The sequence below is a fragment of the Plectropomus leopardus genome, chromosome 4 (genome assembly GCF_026936395.1).
Source record: "Plectropomus leopardus strain MGB_pleo_1.0 chromosome 4, ASM2693639v1, whole genome shotgun sequence".
In the NCBI taxonomy this organism is placed as follows: domain Eukaryota; kingdom Metazoa; phylum Chordata; class Actinopteri; order Perciformes; family Serranidae; genus Plectropomus; species Plectropomus leopardus.
Window position 1 is genome coordinate 17327541 of NC_142179.1, and position 23033 is coordinate 17350573.

General features: G+C 39.6%; 1 protein-coding gene across 1 annotated transcript; it reads right to left on the minus strand.

Moving 5' to 3' along the window:
- Nucleotides 1–1292: 1292 nt before the first annotated feature.
- pggt1b (protein geranylgeranyltransferase type I, beta subunit) lies at nucleotides 1293–22982 on the minus strand. The gene is made up of 9 exons (XM_042488417.2): nucleotides 22828–22982; nucleotides 22159–22277; nucleotides 18158–18222; nucleotides 16639–16790; nucleotides 16072–16204; nucleotides 12587–12632; nucleotides 9037–9221; nucleotides 7945–8053; nucleotides 1293–5241 (listed from the first exon to the last, which is right to left on the minus strand). The coding sequence occupies exons 1-9, from the start codon at nucleotides 22953–22955 to the stop codon at nucleotides 5075–5077; spliced, it is 1104 nt and encodes a 367-aa protein (XP_042344351.1). The 5' UTR covers nucleotides 22956–22982; the 3' UTR covers nucleotides 1293–5074.
- Nucleotides 22983–23033: the final 51 nt, after the last annotated feature.

Sequence of the window (23033 nt, forward strand, 5' to 3'; positions counted from 1 at the left end):
TGGGTCTTGTAAACAGAATTTCAGCTGTTGTAGGTAAATAACACCTGAATCTTTTTGCTCAAGGAAATAAAAAGGTACTGAAACAGAAGTATTTCTAACCTGTGCCTAAAAGAAATGTCATGTTTGATGAGGACATATTAGTGATCGATGTATCTAATGCCTGCCGCTCATTTTAATTCAACCTTTCATCACAACATAAAACCCTCACTATGAATAGTTGTTATTCACCACTAAAAAATAACTTAAAGGGATAGTTCAGTTTTTTTTTTTTTTAGGTGGGGTAAGGTAAGGTACAACTTAAATGTCTCCGAGGGGCAATTTGAAATACAGACTGTAGTCATATGTACAACTAAACAGACAAATATAAATACCTAAACACACAGAAGCTAGAATCACACACCGTCAGGGGTAAATTATGGCTCAATGCTTGTTAAGGTAAACAATAGCAGACGGGACAAAGGTTGTTCTATAACGCTTTGTGCTGCAGGGAAGCAAAACCTCCGCCCTCACGGAAGCACCTGAACTCAACATGAAGGGTTAGAGTTATTGTTGAGTTGGGTTAGGATTGTTGTGAGTCCGAGACAATCGACCGAGATTTAGCGGTGACCCTCTCTTCATGTAGATGCTTTCTAAGACATTTTATTTGTCTTAGAAACATTAATCTGGAGGAAAGACTGGTCACACCACCAAACAAATTCATCCAGTACTGGACCATGATCGAATGAGGTGAAACCTACAGAAGATGGAAGAAAGAGTAGTACCGCAGACACTAAGCAATGTCTTGCTGTGGACGAGAGGAGCTGCAAAACATATTTAAGACACTTAAAACAAAGTCAGTCCCCTCCAAAATCAAAATCAGTTTAAGAATATTATACTGGCTATTTGTTACATTTTCTAAACCACTGAACTTCTGTATCTCTGCATTAGTGCAACTGTCGGGGGGGGCAACAACAACTATGGAAAATCAATGATTTCTTGTTTGAAACAGTCCATGTCTTTTTGCCGTTATATATTTGTTTCCTATAATAATATGATTTTTGTATGTTAAGTCGTGTGAGACCTACTGTCAAGGGACTTGTTTTAATAAATGCTAAAAAATAAAAAATAAATAATGGACGTTTTGCTTTAGACCAATCGAGCTGTAATCCTATCCAGACTTCTAGAAGAAAAGCCTCTTTTACCCACTTCAGCGCGAAATGTCAACCTAACAAAAAAACATCACAAACTTGCCATGAATGCCACAATTATCCTTCCAAAAGCAACCCTGAGATCTCACACTGAAACCAGAACAATTGTAAAAGTTAGTAGGTGTTTTTATTAACCATAAATACAATATGCACCGCCAAGCTAGAATGGACATCAACACCCTCAAATTCAAAGCCGAAGTATTATAATACATCACATATCAACATTTGCATATTCAACTCCTTTGACTGTCTCAATGATGTAGCTGTAAACATTTTTTCATCTTGAGCACTTGCACAATAGAAGTCACATATTTATAGACATTTACATATTTATCTACACTTAATATCTCTACAAAGCATAGAAAAAATAAATTCCATTACATTTATTGTTACATTTTTTATCATTACATTATGTATATTAGTTTATGATAGAGCGAGGGTTCATGGCTGACCATGTGTGGCATTTTGGCTGCATCTCAAAAGACTTTCACAGTCCCTTCTCAAGACGATCCAAACACTGCAGCAGTCTTAAACGCGCAAAGCCTCAGTCCCCTCTGTACATGCAGTGGGACTGAGAGCACTGACTGCAGTGTGACGTAGCAAAAAAGAGACACAATAAAACAACTGCTGTAAGTGGCAAATCCACTCATCCAATCTTTCATCCTTTTTAAGTCGAGTAAGCATTTATGGGTTCTAGCTCAATGAATTCTTCCCTCCTCCTGGAAATACATTATAGATCAGACATAAAGGGACAAAGCCATATTCTGGTCAAACGACCTGTCAGTCAGCTCTTGTCTAACTGGATAAGTGAACTCTACAAAAACAGGAGGGGGAAATGTTTACAGAGTAGGTGTTTCACTTCCTGAATGTTCACTAGGATTAAGGATACAGTTTTCCTTCGTCCCCTCTAGAGAACACTTGTATATTCAGAGCATTTCTTGACCAAAACAGCCAATCTAAGTCCAATTTAAGCATGCTGTACATGTAGAAAAAAAAGAAAAAGGAAGATGAGAGCATTCAGAGAGCAGTGACCCAGAGTAACGCTACATGAGGCACATTTTCAGAGTCAAGTTTGAGAGCGTGGTCTTGCAATATTAGTTGGCCTATGTACACTAAGGACAGAACCATACCCGACGGAGAGTAGTAAAGTCGTAAAAGTCACTTGAGAGGATGCATGAGACATGGTCGTTCTGTTTCACTGCATTGTTGACCCAGGACCACCACCAGATTTAGAACATTTCATAACTAAATTACAGAAAAAGATTATGGTGAATAATTCAAAAACTTGTATTATAACATAATTTGTACGTCTGAGGCTCAATTCAGCAGCGGCAACTGAAGTCATAGCTGAACACTCCCTAAGGTGACTTTTTTCAAAATATTTTATAGTAACTTAGAAAAATGTTTGCAAAAAAATGGCAGGAGAGAAGTCGGCAAGAGCAACTGTAGCAAAGCCTACAGGCAAACAATAACATCAAACAACACAGCAACACAAGATGCAGCTGGCTAAAAAGCTATTGTTTTTGCACCAAAATAAGGCTATATAACAGTGGGGGTTTGGTTAGAGGTTAAGAAAGGAGATTCCAGCCTCTGACAGTTCATTTTCAATAATAGATGTGTCAAATTATTTATTTATTCACCTCTGCGCCCCTCCTCTCTCCTTTCCTCAGTCTGGCTGCTCTGTTTTCTAAGTCTGAAAAAGAGGGCAACTTGGCGGGAAGGGGGAAAAGGCAGGTACAGCTTAATTTAGTTGGTCGAGGGAAATCCACCGAGACGATATTGAATTTAATATCCACTCAGAACTGGTGCTGCACACAGCAGACTTCTTCTGCAGGTAACATGCTGCAGACAGGCCACTGTATTTCTGACCTGCTGTGATATTGTCTCCTCCTCAATTCTCGTCTCAGGGAGCAGGTGTTGCTGTGTCAGCAGTCTTGTAATAAAAGGGTGTGGCTTCAGCAGGGGGGCTGGAGGAACCTGTGAAGCTAGAAATGTCACTTGCTGGGAATCAGGAGGATTTTTTTGTGTGTGAAAAGAAGGCAAGAGGAAAAGCTGAACTCAGAACTGCAGTGTTTCACTATGTGAGGCGGTTACCACTAATTAAAACTATAAATTTGTAGCTTAGTTCAAGGGATTAAAAGGTCGCTTGTGTGAGCTGCAAGTGGCTGCCGACGCGTATGTTATATGTCGCACTAGAGGCTGACGCTTTTGTGTTAAACGTTGCAGCTGTCATGCCTCTTTTTCCTCCATGGCTTGTTGTCTAAAACACAGTGGAGCTTTATTATATCGCCTTTGTTTGATTCTGTGTAAAAATGCAAAGGCGGTGTAGAGAAGGGACTTCTTAGCCGCCCTATGGTGCAATCTCTGTGTAAAAAGGGCTCGTGGCACATTTGGCTCATGTGCATTGTTCTTTGTTTTTGCCTTGCATCCTTTCTGTTCCGAAAATAACATGTCAATTCCCAACACTGTTCAAAAGAACAAATTTCCTCAAGTCATGATGCCACTGTCTTATCTTTCTCTTATTGATTTCAGGCTGGTTGGTGCCTTGCAGGGAGTGTGGAAGCTGGGGAAGCAGCGATGCTCAGATCAGTTCAGGGTTCAGGAGTCGGGGGATGTTGGGATGGGATCTGCTGGAGAGAAGGGATTTTTAAGCCCCTATTCTAAAACAATATTCCTTTAAAGGCCCAGTCTATTTCTTCTGTTAGCTTTAGACAAAATGTGAAAAATAATATGATTTTGTCTATGATCTAAACTGATAAGGCCTGCAGCTGAACTAATTCCTTCTTTCTACAAGTTTTTGATTTTTTTCCTCTCTCATTGATTTCCCCCTTGGGGTAGTTGTTGGCTCTTAGCTGCCTTTTCCATAAATTTAACCCCAGCGGTTCTATTATCATATAAATCTTTCTTGATCTCTGGACAAAGCCTGCAGTGGTGAAACTGAAGCGAGAAACATGGGAGAGTTTACCTGCCCGGCTGGTATGACCTGTGGGACTGAAGAGCTTGAGGCTCTGAAGAGAAACATGAGGATGGAGATATTAGAGGAGCAGAGAGGCAAAAAATATTGTAAAGGGAGCACAGAGCCCTAGGGTGCGTAATCGTAAAGATGTACGGGTGGTAATTGTAAAGAAACAAGTGATTTTGTCTCAATGGTCCCTAAATTACGCCCCCAAAACGATAGCTGGCCCCCTCAATTTGTGAACACAAATGAGAAATACATTTGCTATATTATTGTAAGATACGGGGAAATTATTCAGGGATCGCAAACTTGTATATCATCATCACCAGCTCTCTCAAAAACTTCTAGTTACTGAGGCCACCAGTTACTCCAGAACCATTTAAAGACACAATTTAGGCCCTCTTTGGGGTCTCAGGGAATAACGCTTACTCTGAGGATGTTTCTGATGTCCATGTAAAGTGAGTCACTTTATCCTTGGCTAATAAGGTGTACAGCAGATTGTGCTGTTGACTATGATGAGGAGCAGCAAGCTTCCAAAACTGCATCATCTGAAAAAAGTTAGCAAAATTGAGGCATCTGGCGTTTCTTCGAGTCTCCAGTGACTCAAATTTGACTTTCTGGCACATAATTTTATCCCCACAAATCACAAAGCAATATTTTCTATGTTCTAACAATAAAAAGGCAGCAAAAGAAAAGTGTGGCATATATTGCTTAACAGAAAAGTCACTTTTGATGGACTTAAAATGAGCACCCTGAAGTTACTAATGTGTAACTGGGGTTTTATAAACCTTCCTGAAATGAGGTGGCCTCTCAGGTGAGAGGCCAAACGTCTTCAAGACACAGCAAAAGTCCAGTCGTCTCTGACTGGCTCCTGTTAGATGTTCCTCATTACTGAACCTGTTAAGAGACAGAGCTGTGGCTCGTCCTGCTGTCAGTGCTGTCTGCTACAGCTGCCAGTGTTGTCCCTCCATGTCTGCTGCAGCTGCTGGACGTGCTGAAAGGCTCTCTGGCTGATGTTAAGAGCTGGGTGGACCTTCCTCAGACCAGGCTCTCCAATCAGAGACAATCCACACAGCCCCAAGTAGGCATGGAGAGGGTCTGGTGGACAGAGAATGGAGAGAAAGGGGGAGAGGGGAAGAATTGGGGAGCATAGCGAGGGATGAAAGAGTGAGAAAAGAGAAAAAGGAGAAAAAAAAGGAGAAACTAGGTCAGAGATGGGAACACAGCAGAAGCACCTGCATGTGACAGGTCTGCAGACTTGATTAGAGCGAGGACGACGATACTGTTTGACACCTCACTCTCCATTACTGAATCAATAAAACAATAACCTAATTTCCCATAGAAACACCATTATGCAGAAGCAATGTTTTTGTTGTACTGCTCCTTTAACAAGATATAAATAATGCATACAGGTTGACCCCGCTGCCCTTTCCCTCCCCTGGGACCATAGTAAAAGCTGCACTGGCCAGTTAATGGACCAGTAATTGAATTATAATTAAATGACAGATGATTGGACACGGACATCAAAATCAATCAAAGCAACATTAGCAGCATCCATCAGGATTCATACGGACTCAAACTGAAGGTTGTAAAATAGAAGAATTAGTATGATAAATCCAATATTTAATACTTTTTTTTACATTTACATTTATATGACAAGTTGTGATATCCCGCAATTGTATTAAAGCTAGTTAGAAAAACTGATACAAAACAAACAAAAATTTGCAGAACATGAACAAGGTAAGACCATGATATAGTTCCACTGAAATGCATATTATTGGATTATTGCTCAGCTGCACTTCAGTAATGGCCATTTAACTTATGATTTGATCAGAACACTAATTCCCAAACTAGATGCAAAACTTCACTGTTTGTTTACACAATCAACCGTTTCAGTGAAGAAGAGTGTGTGATGAGCAGAACCGGGCTATTATCCCTCTGTGGCCATCAGATCCACTGGACTTGAGATCGTGGATAAGTTGAATTTTTCCATCCCTGTAGTGTATTTATGATTGATATTTGTGATGCTATGGATGGTTTTAATGTAACTTGTCTTTTTTTTCATTAAACCTGTAAAAACTTTTTTTCAAGCCACTAAGGGGCCGTGGAAAACAAATTGTGAATACAACATTGACAAATCAATACTTTTTAAGGTGATACAGTAAAAACTTGTTTGCAAACAGTAGCTTACTTACACATCCAGCAGTTACATAGCAACATATTTATTCATAAACTAGCAATAGCTATAATCTCTATATGTGAAACATCAGTTACTACAGCTTGTTTCTAACAGGCGGTTTGTTGTTGAATAAAAAGTGGATTTTTTAGAGGGTTTTTACTGAAAAATCTGCCTCCTGCTGCATTTCGATCAAGATTAACTCTTTGCTGTAGCAGTTGTTATCAAGGCAGAGATACTCAGACACAACATGGACCAGGTTTTTTGGCAGTTTTGTCAATTCCATCAAAAAATAAGCTCAGCTGTGGTGTTCAGTGGGAGGAAGGTGCTCTAAAAAAACAACTGAAAAAAAAGTCTGCCAAATAGTGCATGCAACATCACATACTGTCAATCACACCGCCGAGTCAGAGAATAAAGTTTCAACATAGAAACCTTTTGAATAAAATAAAACATGACTCTTTACATGAGCAATTGCAACAGCAAATTCTTTTGATATTTTGATCTGTGGTCTTGAAGTCATCACATTATTTTTTGCCCAGATCTGTTTCTCGGGTTTATAACGACAAATGTTTTTACTGAGACTCAGTTCAACCAATTTAGGCTGTAATTTTAACCACCCTGTTGCCACATAATGGCAAATGTTCCTAAACTGATGACAACCCTCAGTGCATCTGAGGACAGAACCAGTTGTGTCAAATGTTCAAAGTGCCTTTGGCAACATTTGGTCTGGATTTGCTTGACAAACACACAGCACCTTCTTTTGTTCTACATTATTGTTGACTTCCTATCTTCCCACACCAGATCCTGTCCATCAGTAGCTGTGCATGACTGCACTCTTAGGGTACATGCAAGTCCAATGCTATCTGTCCCCCTGCTGAAAAAGAGTCCCTTTTATTTCCTAAAACTGTCTTTTGTTCTGTAATATTTACGAGGCTTTGTCAAAGCAGCGTCTGTTTTGCCTCATTGTTTCTTGCAGTCTATCTTCTCTGCCTTGTTCCTGTAATGTGAGAAGCTCGATCTCCCGTGTCCTCGGGCTGCCAATGAACAATCGTCTCATCAATTACACATTACAAGGCCGAGCAAGAGCACATACACACCAGCATGTGCGCCATTGAAGTTTAGGATTACGAGAGCTTTTCCACTGATCTCAAGTAAAACTGCCAAACACAACTCCACCCTGACCTCTCTGCACCTGTGGAGGGCAGGGTACAAACTGTTCAACCGAAAGAGAAAAGAGAAATTGAAACTGCTCAGTTTCAACATCTTTGTCCTTTATGAAAGATCTTTGAAGCTGCTGAAAAATAAACAGCAACAAAATGAACGGCAATCTCTGCAGCATGTTTATGTTGCTTGTTTTCACCACAAGGACATTTAACACACCGTTCAACCCCATCACTTCACTTCTGTTGTTTTTACAGCAGTATGCATCACTTCAGATTTTACGTCACTATTTGACAGATATCTCCCTACAGATACAAAGACAGCGATACTGACACAAGACATACATAAACAAACATGGCAGTATTGTGTAATCGCCCCCCCCTTTAGTGTCTTTTTATTTGCACTCAATCGTATGACTGCGAGACTTTCCTGAAATAAGCACCTCTGCAAGTGACATCATTTACCTGGATGGCTGTCCGGCCACTTGGCAAATCCCCCCACTAATCGATCCTGCGTGGATAAGATGAAGCTCCTGTTCTTGTCAAAGTTCGTAAACTGGAACACATCTAACAGCTGGGACCGGAGAGAGGGCGGGTGGGGGACGAGTGTGAGAGCAAAGAAGAGGAGAGAAGTTTTACCATGACATTTGGGAGGAAACATAAAAACTAAACAATATAAATCAGAGTGTTGATAATTATTTACACCTAGTTGTTTCTACAGTTTAAAATACATTTTAAATTCCAAAAATATGGAACATTTAAGAAAAATTCTCGCATAATCTTCGTCTGGTGTAAGCCTGGAGGGGATCATGTGTTTGGTCATGTACTGTATGTTCCTGTGTGAATGTGTGTATCTGTCTGTCTGTCAAAATACATTAATCCTCATAATCATATCATATTCATATTTCACATAAAATGCTAGAAAACGCCATCTGCTCTGTGCAACGCATTGTATCTTTGTCAAAAATAGACAAGGCGCAAATTTTTATTAGCTTCTGGTGACACACTGCACCATGTCACGTAGCCACCTGGTGGAAATTTGTGCTCTACTATGTGCATTTTTCTAGCTGCATTTAATTTCATAAAGGTGGACTACAGCAATCTCTATCTATACAGATGCTAGTTGAGGAAACATCAAGCCTTAATGTTTTCCATACTGCACTTCTGCCTTATACAAATATTTGCGTACGCGATTTGTCCCTCTGGTCCAGTTTTGAACCAGGAATTCACTGTTTTTCTGCACCATGTTTGCTAATGTGCATGTGCATGTGCATGTGTGTGTGGTTGTTTCCTGGCTTACTCATATCTAGCTGCAGTTTAACTCACAGTTTTCTGGACCGTGTGTCTGCATGTATGTACCTCTGGCATAATCATGACCCAAATGATGGAGGTGGGGGATTATGCCCCATCTTATTTTGTGCATGCCTGAACACTTTTTATAACTCCTGTCTAAGGAAAAATGGAGGCAAAAGCACAAAAAAATCCCCTAAATACATGTTGATGCATGCAGGAGTGTGTACGTGAATATGTGTCTTCATCTGTTTCTTCAGTCTGTACCTCTAGCGTAGCTCCGACCCAAAAGGAGTAGCATGTGTCTACAGGTTTGTTGGGGCGTCCATGAAAGCCGCTCTGCTGCCTCATGATACACCAGCGCCGGATCCTGTCCAGCTCCCGCTGACTCAGCGCCTCCTCCAGTCGACCCATCAGACACAGAGAAGCTATGGCACAGTACGTCCAGCCACCTGAACACACAAAGAAAGGCAGGTCCATAACGCACATGGAGGGGATGTGGACAATTCATAACACTACTTAATTCAATTAAATGAATGTAGTAATGTAGTAAAATTGAAAAGTGGTTCCAGTGGTTCACCCTGACATGTTTTGATAACTGACAAAAAGATGATTACAGGGCACTGCAGGAAAAACAGAGGGCGTGTCTGCGTGTGGGCTCCTTCACTGCCAAATATTTGATAGCGTGCAGCTCAGTTTCCACCTTTCCTTGGAATTTATCACAATGTGGAGTTACTTTAAAGGGACAGTTCACCCCATTTAAAAAAAATACATATTTTTCCTCCTGCTTGTAGTACTATTTATCAAACTAGATTTTTGTGTTGTGATGTGTCGAGGTCTGGAAATATGGGCCGTGGAGATGGTGGGGAGAGTTTCGCAGAAAGAAAATAATTCCAACATGAAACGGCTCACAAAAAGGTATGTTGATTATCTTGAATAAGCAGGTCATGATTTCTGGAAATATACCTTGCTGTTGCTTTTTAAATTTAGCTTGTTTTATGTTTTGTTTTTCGAGCATCACAAGTCAAGTGTCATCTAGTTCTATTATATTGAAGAGGAGCCAACATCTCTAAGGCTGATATCGCCAACACTCTGCAGCAATTCACACCTAAGAGGAAAGAAGAGGTAGGAGTAAAAATATGTATATTTGATTTGGTGTGAACTGTACCTTGAAGGTTTGTATGAATATAAAGAAATGTTAGCTGTTGGGGGAAATGGCTGGTAATCAAACTTTCGCATTGTAATTAGAAATTTTTGAGTGGAATAAAGATGCATTAAGAAGAAATTTAATGCAGGGTGACTTAACAGCCAGAGTGTGTTCATGGATTGATGACAGTCTTATTGGTAGAGCCACAAGCAGCAGCTATCCATCACCTTCTACAACCCAGCTGTCAACAGCTTTCATTATCACCATGCCTTTAACTCATCCCTAAACATCACCATCATCCCGGACTGCTTATCTGTGTTTGTGTGTTTTCAAGGGTGATTGAGAGAAACAAAGCCAAAGTGGGGTGAGGTGCATGGGTCATGGCTGTAAATCTGCAAACGTGTTACACTTGCCTCTAATCAAACACGTCTAGCTCACTATCTGCTGGAGGCACAGGAAGATCGAGGGGGAATAAACATAAATCTGAATCAAACACAGCAGTGGGAAATCCAAAACAATTTACTCTAACAGTAGGTTTGTAACAGTTGTGCTTTTTAATAAAGTTGAAATAAATTCAAAATAAAATTTAAAAAAAAACTTTTGGATCTTTTCCAGGTGCATTTATTGGAAAAATAAGCACTTTGTACATTGCCCCAAGAAGAGGAAATGCTGGAAATGCAGAAGCAGGGAGATAAAAGCCAGCCACACTGAATGCATACACATGGAAAAAGTTAATTTATCACCCTGGGACATAGTCTCTGTAATACCATGTTTGGGTATTGAACTACTGAGTGGCTCAAACACAATCATCTACAAAAATAGTGTAAGAGTCTGTAAAGATTTTAAGCACAGAGTGTGGGAGGTCTCTACGCTGAGCAAACACACACTTCAAGGGTGGATGGGTAATGGGCATCTTTTTTATATCTCTACTGATGTGTAATCAGCTCTCAGACAGAGTGTTGGCTGGTTTGCAGTAGAGAGCTGAGTCTCAACGAAGGCTGTAATCATAGATGCTTAATTTATGACAAGTAGTGCAATAACCAAGATGCACTAGGAGCTATCCCTCTAAGCGGTTTTATTTTTATTTTATTTATTTTTGGATTTAATTTATGCAGTCTGTCACAAGTTTGAAAATGCTACCTTTAAACTCTGATCAAGGTGCACTATGCTGCATTTTTTGTTGAAGTGCTTGAAGTGAAGTAAAAATCACAGATCTCAACCTCAAAATCTGCATAAAAAATGGACAGTTGGAGGCCTTTGTGGAACCTGCTAGCTTTTCTCTGACCTATTCAGCATGCTGGATCGGTGGCGGTGGCTGTGAGCCTGTCAGTGAATGAAATCACTCTGACTGGCTGTTCAGCTCAGCACACGAGAAGAGAAACTGAAGCGAAAAATGAAAACAAACAGCCAAATTGAAAAGGTGAGGTTGAAACACACTTGTTATGTGAGGTAAGACTGCTTTTCTTTAACCACTGAGCTCTTAACAGAAATGTTTCCTGGTGATTTGCATTGTTCACTGGCGCACAGTAAATATTCTTTGTTCTTTCAATATTGAGTTGTGTTGTTAACTGGCTAACTAGAATCATGGCGGTGTTCGGGTTTCCTGTTTGAAACAGCGATTACAGACGACTGCCATCTGCTGGCATGGAGGGGTATTTCCTCTTATGCAGGTGCAGAACACACATGCTTTTTGGCTGCCAGTTTGGTGTGTTCATGTGCAACCCTTTGGGCAACACATGGTAACGTAAGGGCGAGGCAGCAGGGGGCTTTCAATGCCGCTAGTTCTCGGATGTCGGCTTGGTGTGTCACAGCCTATGAGGATGTTCCCAAACAGTTGGTCAAAGGGAAATGGATATCTGTGTGGGTACATGACACTCATACATAGGAGAGATGACAGGAAGTCCCACCCACTGGCCCAGGATGATTGTTATTTTATGATAAGTCAGAGACAGTTTCGCAATGGTCACGCCTAATTACGGTTGGTAAAACTTTAGAAAGTAGCTGAGGCAACATGTCTTGTGTTGTTGATATCGTCCCGCATTTTTAAGCAAGGCGTCCAGGGTGCGCCTGCAAAAACACGAGGTGCGGGGGGGACAAAAAAGCCAGGCACTTAGCAACGTAAAAGCAGCAAGCAAAACACTTCACTCTGATTAAAAACCATTACAAAAGTCGCCCCAGGCTGCTGTAACAAGCTTTGTCTGATTGGGGCCTAACCATGTCAAAAAGGTGACTATGGATATGTTCCAAGAAAGGCTTTGATATGTGTGTGTGTGTGTGTGTGTGTGTGTGTGTGTGTGTGTGTGTGTGTGTGTGTGTGTGTGTGTAGGATGAAGGCTTTTGTGCAAGAATAATAAGGTTTAATTTGAGTAGGGGAGGGATTAATGAGGACAATGTATTTGCAGAGATGGATTTTAATGGCTAATCCTTTAAACCAGTTACTCCCATCAGCCACTTTCATGCACTGTACTACGCCGCCGCCAACGCACTCACAAAGGTTTTGATCTGATATGAACCTTGAAGATATTTAGAAATCAAACATTTACACCTGGAGTCCCAAGTGTGTAAATTTTTACTCTTCTTCTCTGACTTACACAGCACCACCCTGATGAGTATACAGCATTTCTGATATCTGTAATTAAACATAAACCACTGCAAGATGAGCGTACTCACCATGTGACTCTCTCCCGGCTCCCTGGCCAAACCCATTGTCGTACGACTGTGTAGAGGACAAAGAAAAGCCATTCAATTACAAGCAATATTTCACTTGTGATGAGAGGCTAATGTGATTGTGGAGAGAGAGATTAGTGTCAGAGGAGGCTGAACTGCACACATTTACTTTCATTCATGCTGAACGCCTCGTTTGAAATAAAAAAATATATATATATATATATATATATATATATATATATATATATATATATATATATATATATGTGTAAAAGAGGAATTTGAAGATGTCACCATACCAAAAATCAACATGCCATCCTGGCAGAGCTGCAACCAATCATTATTTTCATTATCAATTAATCTGTGGATCTTTTTCTTAATGATTATTTAGATTCTTGGTCTATAAAATGTCAGAAAATGGGTACAAATGTCAATCAGTGTTTTCCAAAGCTCAAGATGACACTCAAATATCTGCAACCCAAAGATATTCAGTTTACTGTTATGGAGTAGAAACCAGAAAATATTCTGATTTTAGACACTTGAATCAATTTTTTTAATTGTACAAACTGATTTATTGATTAATAAATTATAAATATATTGCCAATTTAATTAATAGCTGACATCTAACTGATTAATTGTTGCAACTTTATTTCCCAGCTGTTTTAAGTGAGCTGTTCAAATGCAGTGTGTAACTGTCAAAATGAGAGGCTTTTCCATTTGTTCACAACTGGCATGCTAATCTTTCTTGTATTTAGTTGCATTGCAATCAATCATCAGCATTTAAATATTACATAATCTCATTAGGGATACAAGAACACACACTGAAAAACAGTCCAGCAGAGCTCTTGGTCCCGAGGAGTAGGACAGAAAAACACTTTGTTAAATATATGTGAAAAAGGATTTAAATAACCCTGGTCTGGTTTCATTGTTTTAAAATGCCATTGTTCAATTTAAATCCCTGTTACTTAACTAAAACCAAGTTTTATCCAACAACTACAGCACGATCTTGTTATTTAGGCTTTTAGGTCTTTATTTAACTAAAAATGTTACTGATACTGGTGGTAACGGTCCCAGATGGCGTTTATTAGTTTTTTTAGTCTAAAAAACCTTTATATAACAGAACAGCTACGAATGAGCATGCCCCATGACCTTGTTTTGGGACAACACATGAGGAACTGGTTATTTCCGCTCACAGAAAGAAAAGGCATAAGGTTTCATCAACCAGCAAAAGTTGCAACACTTGCTTTAAAAACTACCCAGTTTCCCGCGAATCTTTTATGAGTTTCAAAGCAATTTTATAAATACAACAGTCAATCATCAGCTCTGATTCTTACAGAAAACTATGAGTTCAACAGCAAAAAAACTATAAAAAAAAACAACTAAAAAACTAACAAGGTTGAGTCATCGTCTGTATGTGTGTCTGGTCTGATCAAACCATAACAATAAGGTCGGTAAATGGATACCTGGCGCCATTCAAATGTAAGTGAAACTTAAGTGTGGCTGGTAAACTTGTCTACTGTTCCACCGCTTTCAGACACATAACCAGTTAACATCTGGTGGTTTCTATGTACTTACAGTCACCAACAACTTCTGTGCATTGCCAAAGACATTTTGGAATCCACCTAACAGCATGTGGTCAGTGGATAAATATACCTTTCAGACATGAATCACAGTTATCTGTTAACTAATTAACAGAGCGTGCGTGTGTGTATGTGTGTGAGAGAGAGAAAAAGAGTCATATGCACCCCACACACAATAAAGAAACTATGTAACAAAACACTCCTGTGTTAAATGTCTTCAACTTAAAATAAGCTGAGGTTTAGAGACGAACGGGATCATCTCTGTGCTCTGGGGACTTGAGTTGTAAAAGAGACTGAAAAGACGGGCATGAGGACAATACCTCAAACAGGCCACTTTGATGTGTCTGACTCACGCCTGATGGAAAAACCGAGGCTACACTAAGAGTTGAGTTAAACATCAGTCAACAATCTGACAAAAATATCACTCAAGTGCCACATCATAAAATCTGAGCAAACAAAAACCTCAACTACAGCTTTAAGACCCTGCTCACCCCCGCCCCCCACATTTATTATAAATGAAGTATTTCTAGGCAGAGTGCCACCTACTGAAGGTGGGTGGCCTATTCTCCCCATTCATGTGTAAAGACGCGGCTTTCAATGGTGCAGAAACAGAGATTGTATTAAATACTTTATATTCTCCCAACATTTTCGTGAGAGGCAGTTTAGTGAAGGTAAAATGAAACACGACCATCGGACATGACAAAAACATTCAAAGACTGTCAAATTGACATGGTTGGAAGTCAGCATAATTGTAGCACATGAGCAAGCGTTATGTCAATGTAGTGTTCCTCATGTTGATAGTAAAATGGCAGGATGCACATTTTTCTATACTGAGATCTCCCTATGGACCAACCTGCCCCTGCGTATTAAACAAAGCCAAACAAAGGCAAGCGTGGAGTTGCAAGGGGATGAGCAGGTTTATGACTTAATCTGTTTGTTTACAATGATATGGAGGTTTTTATGTATTGTTTACTCTGAGGATCACTCTGTAAATAAGTGCTTCTAGAAAATGCTGATAATGCTTTTAAATGCTATCATCTGAGATTTGTTTTAATGTAATGATACTTGTGTGAATTGTCTTACTGTAAAGTTTCAAATGAAAGTCAAATCAAATTTTAAAAATGGCTCATCGTAAAACATTGGTATAATTCTTCAATCACATGTAGCGATGTATTTAATGGTCTCACGGACCACTGCAGTTTACGACGCTGCTTCAGTTATAAGGTACATAATTATTACCTCCTCAACTCCCTTCTTAGTTGTTGTCAGAAACTTTTAACTGCACCCTCTGATGCCATTACAGGATATATCCATTTCAAAATAAGGGTTGCATGTTTATGAAGTATTTGTGGATTGACCTTTACAAAATTTGCAATCCATTTTATATATTTAATGCACTAGAGACAAAGGGATGTTGAAGAAAATATAATGACAAAATAGAAGCAGTAAAGATAAATTAGGAAATAAATGAAGTGACAAATTAAAAGATGACATTACATAAAAACAAGTCAATAAAAATGAGTTTTAAGAAGTAATTTAAAAGAGATCACTGATTCTGCAAGCCTCAGACAGGTCGTTCCAAAGCCGAGGGGCCCTGATGGCAAAGGCACGGTCACCTTTTGATTTAAGCCTCAACTTTGGAACACCTGAGGGTCTAAGGCTGTGAGCTGGCTCATACGGACTCAGCATTTCTGATGTAACTTGGAGAGAGACCCAGATGAGCTTTAAAAGTGATCAGTAAAATCCTGAAATCAATTCTAAAACAAACAGGGAGTCAGTGGAGGGAAGTGAGGATTGAGGTGATGTGATATTGTCTGTTAAAACCAGTGAGAAGCCTGACTGCTGCATTCTGAACTAGTTGGAAAATGAGCCTTAATGCTTCATTCTAAAATCTTAACATCCACTCACCAAACTTCCTCTGATGTAGTCAATGGCCTTTTGGATGTTCATGCCCGACCAGTCATCTAGTATGTAACAGATACTGGCTGCACAGTAGATAAACCGTATATCGTTTTCACTTCCTTCTGGCACTGCGTAAAAACTGGAAGCAAGAAGACAAACAGACACAGAAAGCCACAAAGACAGGAGAGTTACACAAACAGTTTAAAATGAGCTGGATGCATTTAAGTCACATTATACCATATAAACGTCTGTCAGCTCAAATTGCTAAAAGGTCAACTCAAATAGATTTATGTCTCGGACATCTGCCAGACCTGATATACACACTGTAGCAGTGTGTGTGTGTGTACAAATTAACTCCTGTTGTACAACTTAACATGAGTACATGTCAGTCCACATAAGACTGCTACTGTTCATATGACCTCAGGTATATTTGAGTCAGAGAGAAAGTGCCAGTGTAAATCAGAGTCTAGGGAATATTTGGGTTTGAGTGTGTGTTTCTGTGTGTGTGTGTGTGTGTGTGTGTGTGTGTGTGTGTGTGTGTGTGTGTGTGTGTGTACATGTGTGTGCACTGACCTGCCGTCCTCCAGCTGCAGCGCCCTGAGACCAGCGAGACAGGCCTGTTTGTTAACCCGGCTCAGGTCGTCTCCCAGTATAAGCAGCGAGCACAGCCCAGTGTAGGTCATGGCTACATGGCCACTGTCATACGGATGCAGCACACCAGGACCCTAAAGAAAATATCAAAGTGAGATATTATTCCAAAAACTGCAAGAGAAAAGCAAAAAAACAAGAGAGATTACTGTATTTTTTAAAGCAAATGTGGAGAAAAAGAAGCAGTTTAAAATAATGACAACAGAAACCTTTCTCGAACTTATTTGGCCCAGTTCACTAATTCACCAAATAACACCTTGTTAAACAATATTCTGGCTATCAACCCAGTAGGAAAGGGTATAATTATCAGTAATGTGAGATTATTTCTCATCTTCATTATCTATAACTACAGGCCTATGAAATGAGGACCTAAAATCGCAATCAAATAAGGATACATGGGATACATTTCTGAACAACTCATTAATTTCCGCTCCACGTGCACTCATGCGGTTTAAAATTCTCCATCGTCTTCACTGCATCAAAGAGAAATTAGACAAGATATGTTGGTGTGAACCCCGTGTGCGATTGTGGATTTCTTATCCACATTTTTTGGACCTGCCTCGACTTTGAAAGTACTGAGGAGAAGGTGTTTGAGATCCCTCTCCATCAATCTCTGCTCAAGCAATATTTGGAGTGGTTGCTGTAGAAGCTACATTTTCAAATATACAAATTTAATGGCATTGCTTTTAAGTCTCTGATTGCTTGATGAAAACATCCTAAGTGTAAGAGTAATGAGACAACGCCCACCCATGCTTACTGGATCAGATATCTAAAGGAGTTTGTGCAATTAGAGAAAGTTCGATCCATTTTGAAAGGATCTACTGATACATCTGGTAGCCAAATATCTCGCATGTTAAGGACTGTAAACTGAACATAACATTTTAAGGATAATTGTGTCTGGACAGTTTCACTGTTGCTTTGGCTGTGCATATTAGTATTATCAGTATTTGTAAGAAGATAAAGACTTCCAGAGAAAGAGAGTCCAAAAAAAAAACAAAACACAAAAAAACCTGACAGATCAAGTATTTAGCTATCTACAAAGGCCTTTTGGGGGAAATTATTTGGGTTGTAATGCTGTTACATCTACAATTATGTCTCCATGGAGAAAGAGAAGTAATGCCAAATATGAAAAACACATCTAATACAATGACTTGTAATGTTACAACTGCTATGATGATGCTAATAAAAGTGGAAATAACCAAGACCCCCTTGATGTGAAAGGAAAGATTGCTACAGTGATTGAATTGCTTAAAATATTTTGAGAAGGATTACTGCAAATGGGAAAATAGAAAAAAAATGGGATCATTAGTGGTGAATATGTTTACCCAAAATATATCTTCAGACTAATACAATGGGAGGGTGGCACTTTACATTGGTTATACAAGACACAATGTTTGGTCAAACTTGGGATCAGGTGTAGAAACGGTGTGGGGTAAGGCTGTACCTTAGTGCTGTAAGGAATTCCAATATGTGATGATCCTCGAAACCCACATCGATTAAGGTTAGTTCCTGGAAGAGAATAACAGTAGAAGGGAAGGTAGAGATGTAAGACAGCTTTATGTAGAGAAACTGGAACAAGAAAGCCCTACTTTTTTGCTATCTCACAATTGTGGTTTCATGCTGTCCGTGCTGACCTTCAGCAAGGTGCTGCAGTGATGCTTAGCTTGCTAAAAAGGTGTACTGCTGCCATCTTCTGGCCATGATAGAAACATTAGATACAACAGAACCCAGTTCACAAAATGTCATCACCACACTGTTAAGAGTGCACAATAAGCTAGAGTCAGCTTCCACATATATCAGCCAAACTACTCTGGGAACAATATTTTTAGATGTGTCACTTGTTTAAACTTAAATGGCTTGATCATGTTGAACTACATGAAAAAAGTTTTACTCTCACTCATTCTTGAATTAGTACTTTTCAAATCTGTATTCAGTCAAGCCAGAAAATGATTACACAACCCATGTATTTTCAGCATACGAACAAAACTGTCTGCAAACCAAATTTTGATGAGAATATGGCAGCTGCAACAACATCAGGGACAGAAATGACACATGAAGTGCCTCCCAAGCTGTATTTTTGCAACAGAAAACCAGCAAGACACCAAAACATATGGCAGCAGCAAAAACGAGACCAATCAAGCACAGCTATCCCGACATGATATCTGTTGATGTCTTGAATAATGAACTAACTGGGCATCTAAACAGATGGCACAAACTGGCTTGTTAGAGACAGAAAAAAACAAGTCATTAAATATTTAGAGACCAACTTTTCCTGATGAGTAGAGGTACAGTAAGAACAGGTGAGGTAAAGAGGACCGTTAGAGGCCAATATTTGTTTCAAATTCCAAAAAGTATGAAAACATTTTACAGTCTAAAGTTTGACAACTGTAAAGTCTTCAGACCGAATTAAACCATAGACCAATGATACTTAACTTGTGGCCCGTGGGCCAAATCTAGTCCCCCACAGGGTGCCGGGTGCCCCCCATTCCTTTTCAAATTCACAATAAAAAGAAAGTGATTCACACTGGGACTTGTTTCTGTACTTATAGTATACATAAGGTGAGGCACCAAAATAGAGCTTGTTTATCAAAAAAAGTGCCAGTGGAGGATCCCTCAACCCTCCGACAGAGGTCTTGGCTAAGCCCCTCATGTCCTAAAATCCTACAAATGACCTAAATTCTAGAGACCTCCTGAAATCCTAGAAATGTCATAAAATCCTGGAAACATCCTAAAATCCTTGAAATGTCCTAAAATCCTAGAAACATGTATGGGGCTGCTTTGACTGGCCCCTGGCCTCTCGTCATTATGCAAAAGTGCCCCCCAAGCAAAGCAAGTTGAGTATCCCTGCCATAAACCCTTAACACACACGCACGCACGCACGCACGCACACACACACACACACACACACTCTATAACATTTATAGAATAATTCTACTTAATAATTAAAGTATCTTTGACTTTGAGAAATGATACATAAGTCTGATGTATTATTATTTTTATTAGTAGCAGTAGTAGTGTTTTAACTGCTGTAATCTTAACATGCTCTTTTTTTATGAACACTCCACCCCACTAAATTTTCCTGCCCTTGAAATTAAGAAACTTTGTGTGCAAGAGTGTCCTTACCATGTGTGCCCATTACAGCAATAAATAGCAAGTCCTGCACCTTTTCTTAGCTCGTCTCTGCACTTCACTATTATCAATTCCCCAAAGTTTTTTTTCTCATAGACTGCTTCTGTCCTCCTCCTTTCTTAAAAGCTGATACAATATTGGAAGTTCTCAGGGGCTGAAACCCTTTTAACTTTTATTTAAAGGTATACTATGGAGGACTGTCTGATTGCTTGTAAAAACACTCATCAGCGAGTAAGATTCACTCCCATTTGGCATTTCCCCTTGCTACAATTGTGTATATTTTGGAGCTGAGTCTTGGATGCCCACTGCTTACAGTCAGGCACCTGGTGGCTACCTTTTTATGAAGCCCCAATCTCATCTGAGCTTTAAACGTCCCAAACACAGAAAACATGAAAAAAATGAGGAAGAGCAGGCAGAGGGCAGAGTCTCCGTACAAAAGTACACCGCCACACACTTCTAGTGGGTCCAAAGTGACAACTGAGAGGGATTACGTCTGTATACCGTAAGTCTATACATTGACTTTTACGATAATCTTACATGGTATATCTTTAACCAGGCAAGTGAAAAAAAAATCTCATCTCATTTACAAAGGCAGCCTGGCAAAAGGCAAAGCCTCTTGAGGGAGGGGGTTAGGAGCTAAAAATAAATGTCAAAAGTTAAAAAGACAGCAGCATACATCCAAACATTTCCAAAACACCCACTATTTCCATACAATTATAACAAGCATTTTGTGTGATAATAAGCATGACAAAAATAACATGCAAACTAGCACACAAGTATCAGGCAGAAAGCTTTAAGACAACAGGCTTGTGCTATACAACAAACAGGAGAAGAGCAACATACACAAGCAATAAGACAAAAAAGGCAAAGCAAAACAACAGTACAACAACAGTAAACAGACAGGTTACGGAGTATGTGGCATACAGCTGCATGTATCAGTGACAACGTTCATAATAGAGTCTGTTAAAGCTGACATAGAGATAAAATTGTCCAGTTTCAGTGTTTGTTTGCAGATTGCTTTAGCCTATGGCTGCAGCAGACAAAAAAAATATCAATACAATATAGATTTTATTATGGACATTTTCCTGTTCATTTCCTGTTTCCGGTGCAGGTATGGCCCTGAAAGTGAAAGTCAGAACTTAGTTCTTGGCTATCTAATATCTTCTTCTCATCTTCATCTAATACTGCTGTGATTATGCACATACTGGTTCTGTAGTCTTCTCAAGTTATTGAAGATAAAACTTCAGGTCTCACAAGATAAATTGATCAGAGAGGTTGAAAATGAGTCAGTTTCATAAAATGGTAAATGGTGTAGCTCCAGAATACTTATACTTCTTCTAGGGGGGCAGAGAGGCACACGGCACAACACCAGGTCCAGTCTGATGCTGGTTATAATCAGAAGCCAGATGGATAAAAGCTCTTTTCAGGTACTTGGGTGCCTAAGATTGGAATAAGTTTTCAAATAACAGACTGTATACCAAGTCAGGCAAATCTAAAAATTGGCTTTAAGATAACATATCCCTGTAAAGACAGTTGTGTAGGCATGGTTTTATGAACCAGTTGAATGCACTAGTTTTAGTATAAGAGAAAGTGTGTACTGAAAATATAACAAGGACCACAAAGGAAATAAGTACTGGGTAGAATTTCTCACACATTCATGTATATTTGGCAGTCCACTACAATTAAAACATCTGCCATTATGTTTTGATTTTCTATTTTTGGAGCTGGACCGTTCATTAGGAGCGCTGTTGGAATATATCTGTACTGTTATTCATTGCACCATACTCTCAGAGTACAGAGGGTACTCCGGGCACAGATGGAGCAGCAGAGCAGCAGGCACAGCGAAAGTGAAACTTAACCTCGCATTGTGCTATTTCAAAAAGTTTGCTTTCACTCAAAAGCATTGGCTTCTCCATCCATCAATATATTCAGCTACGATCAGATTTACTGATCAATTTTCCACCCCCCAACTCACAGCTCCACAAACTGGAGAGTATGCTCTCCAAAGGCGTTTTGGCTGATAAGAGAGTATGCTGTTACTGGCCAGAAAAAAAGGTGGGTGTATCCCGTTTGCCTGTGTATACCATCCACGACACCAAAGGTGTTACAACCATGTTAGTGACTTCTTTCAAATGAATTGTAAAGTATGTAAAATACACACACACACAAAAAAAGATTTGATTTGCTGCTTCGTGTGAATCGTTGCTATACGATTCTTCCTGGCAATTCTTGTATTACAAAAATGTTCATAAGCAAACTCAGCTTATTAAGTCAAGTGTGGAAAAATCACAAGTTATGATTAGTGATGCGACTTACGGTCCTCTGTGGGCAGAACCTGTAGTGAGTAGATCCACTCAATCATGGTGTTCCTATCGATCATATCAAGAGCGTCCAGCACATCGAGACCAGACAGGGCAAAAAATATGATTGTTAACCTGAAAAAAAGGCAGAGAGCAATCTTATTCATTTGTACTTATTTAATACTGGTGGACAGATAGGTAAACACATGCAGGTTACGACAACGACTGTATGGCTAAGCATTCAATTAGAGGCAATGTAAACTGTGAAAATGAACAGTCACATTGGATTTATTGAGTTGGTACACCCCAACTCACAACAATATCCTTAAAAGTAGCCTGAGTTTCTAACACTTGGCTGTTGGTTAATTTCAGCTTGTGCAGGCAGTTGAGTTAAACAGTCCATTAAGCTTGAACTTCACTTTCAAAAGAGTCGTGCTTCTATAATTTAATATAACAATGTTTTCTAATTAGTTTAACAGGGCCTAGTGGCCCGCTGTACGGTTAGTTTCCTGTCTAATTACAACCAAACTGTCAACTCCACCACCACTTCTGTTAGCATGCCCGCTAAGCTAAGTAGCACTAGCCCTCATTCAAAACGGTTGAGCCACAGCTAGCTCGGATGCTAACCAAGTTTCTCAGTGAAACACTTAAACTAAAGCAACATGTTTCATTTCCGTGAATGTACCTGGTTGTTTCCAGCGAGGCGTATCTCTCAGGTAACACCTGAAGTGTTCTCTGGAAGAATCGTACATGTCTATCTCTTAGAAAGTCTATTTGCTCAAATTCTTCAAACTGGCTCTCCTCTTCCGCCATCTTTGTATCCGCACCTATGAGGAATCTTTTCCGGTACGCGTGTTTTTCAAAATAAAAGCTCACACGGCAGAGCAATGC

Excerpts from the sequence above, each read along its gene's own strand:
- pggt1b (XM_042488417.2), bottom strand. The coding sequence starts at position 22,955 with ATGGCGGAAGAGGAGAGCCAGTTTGAAGAATTTGAGCAAATAGACTTT. Across the intron at positions 12,633-16,071 it reads ACTACATCAGAGGAAGTTTG|TCGTACGACAATGGGTTTGG; the intron begins GTGAGTGGATGT and ends TCCTCTACACAG. Across the intron at positions 8,054-9,036 it reads GGGTCGGAGCTACGCTAGAG|CTGTTAGATGTGTTCCAGTT; the intron begins GTACAGACTGAA and ends CTCCGGTCCCAG.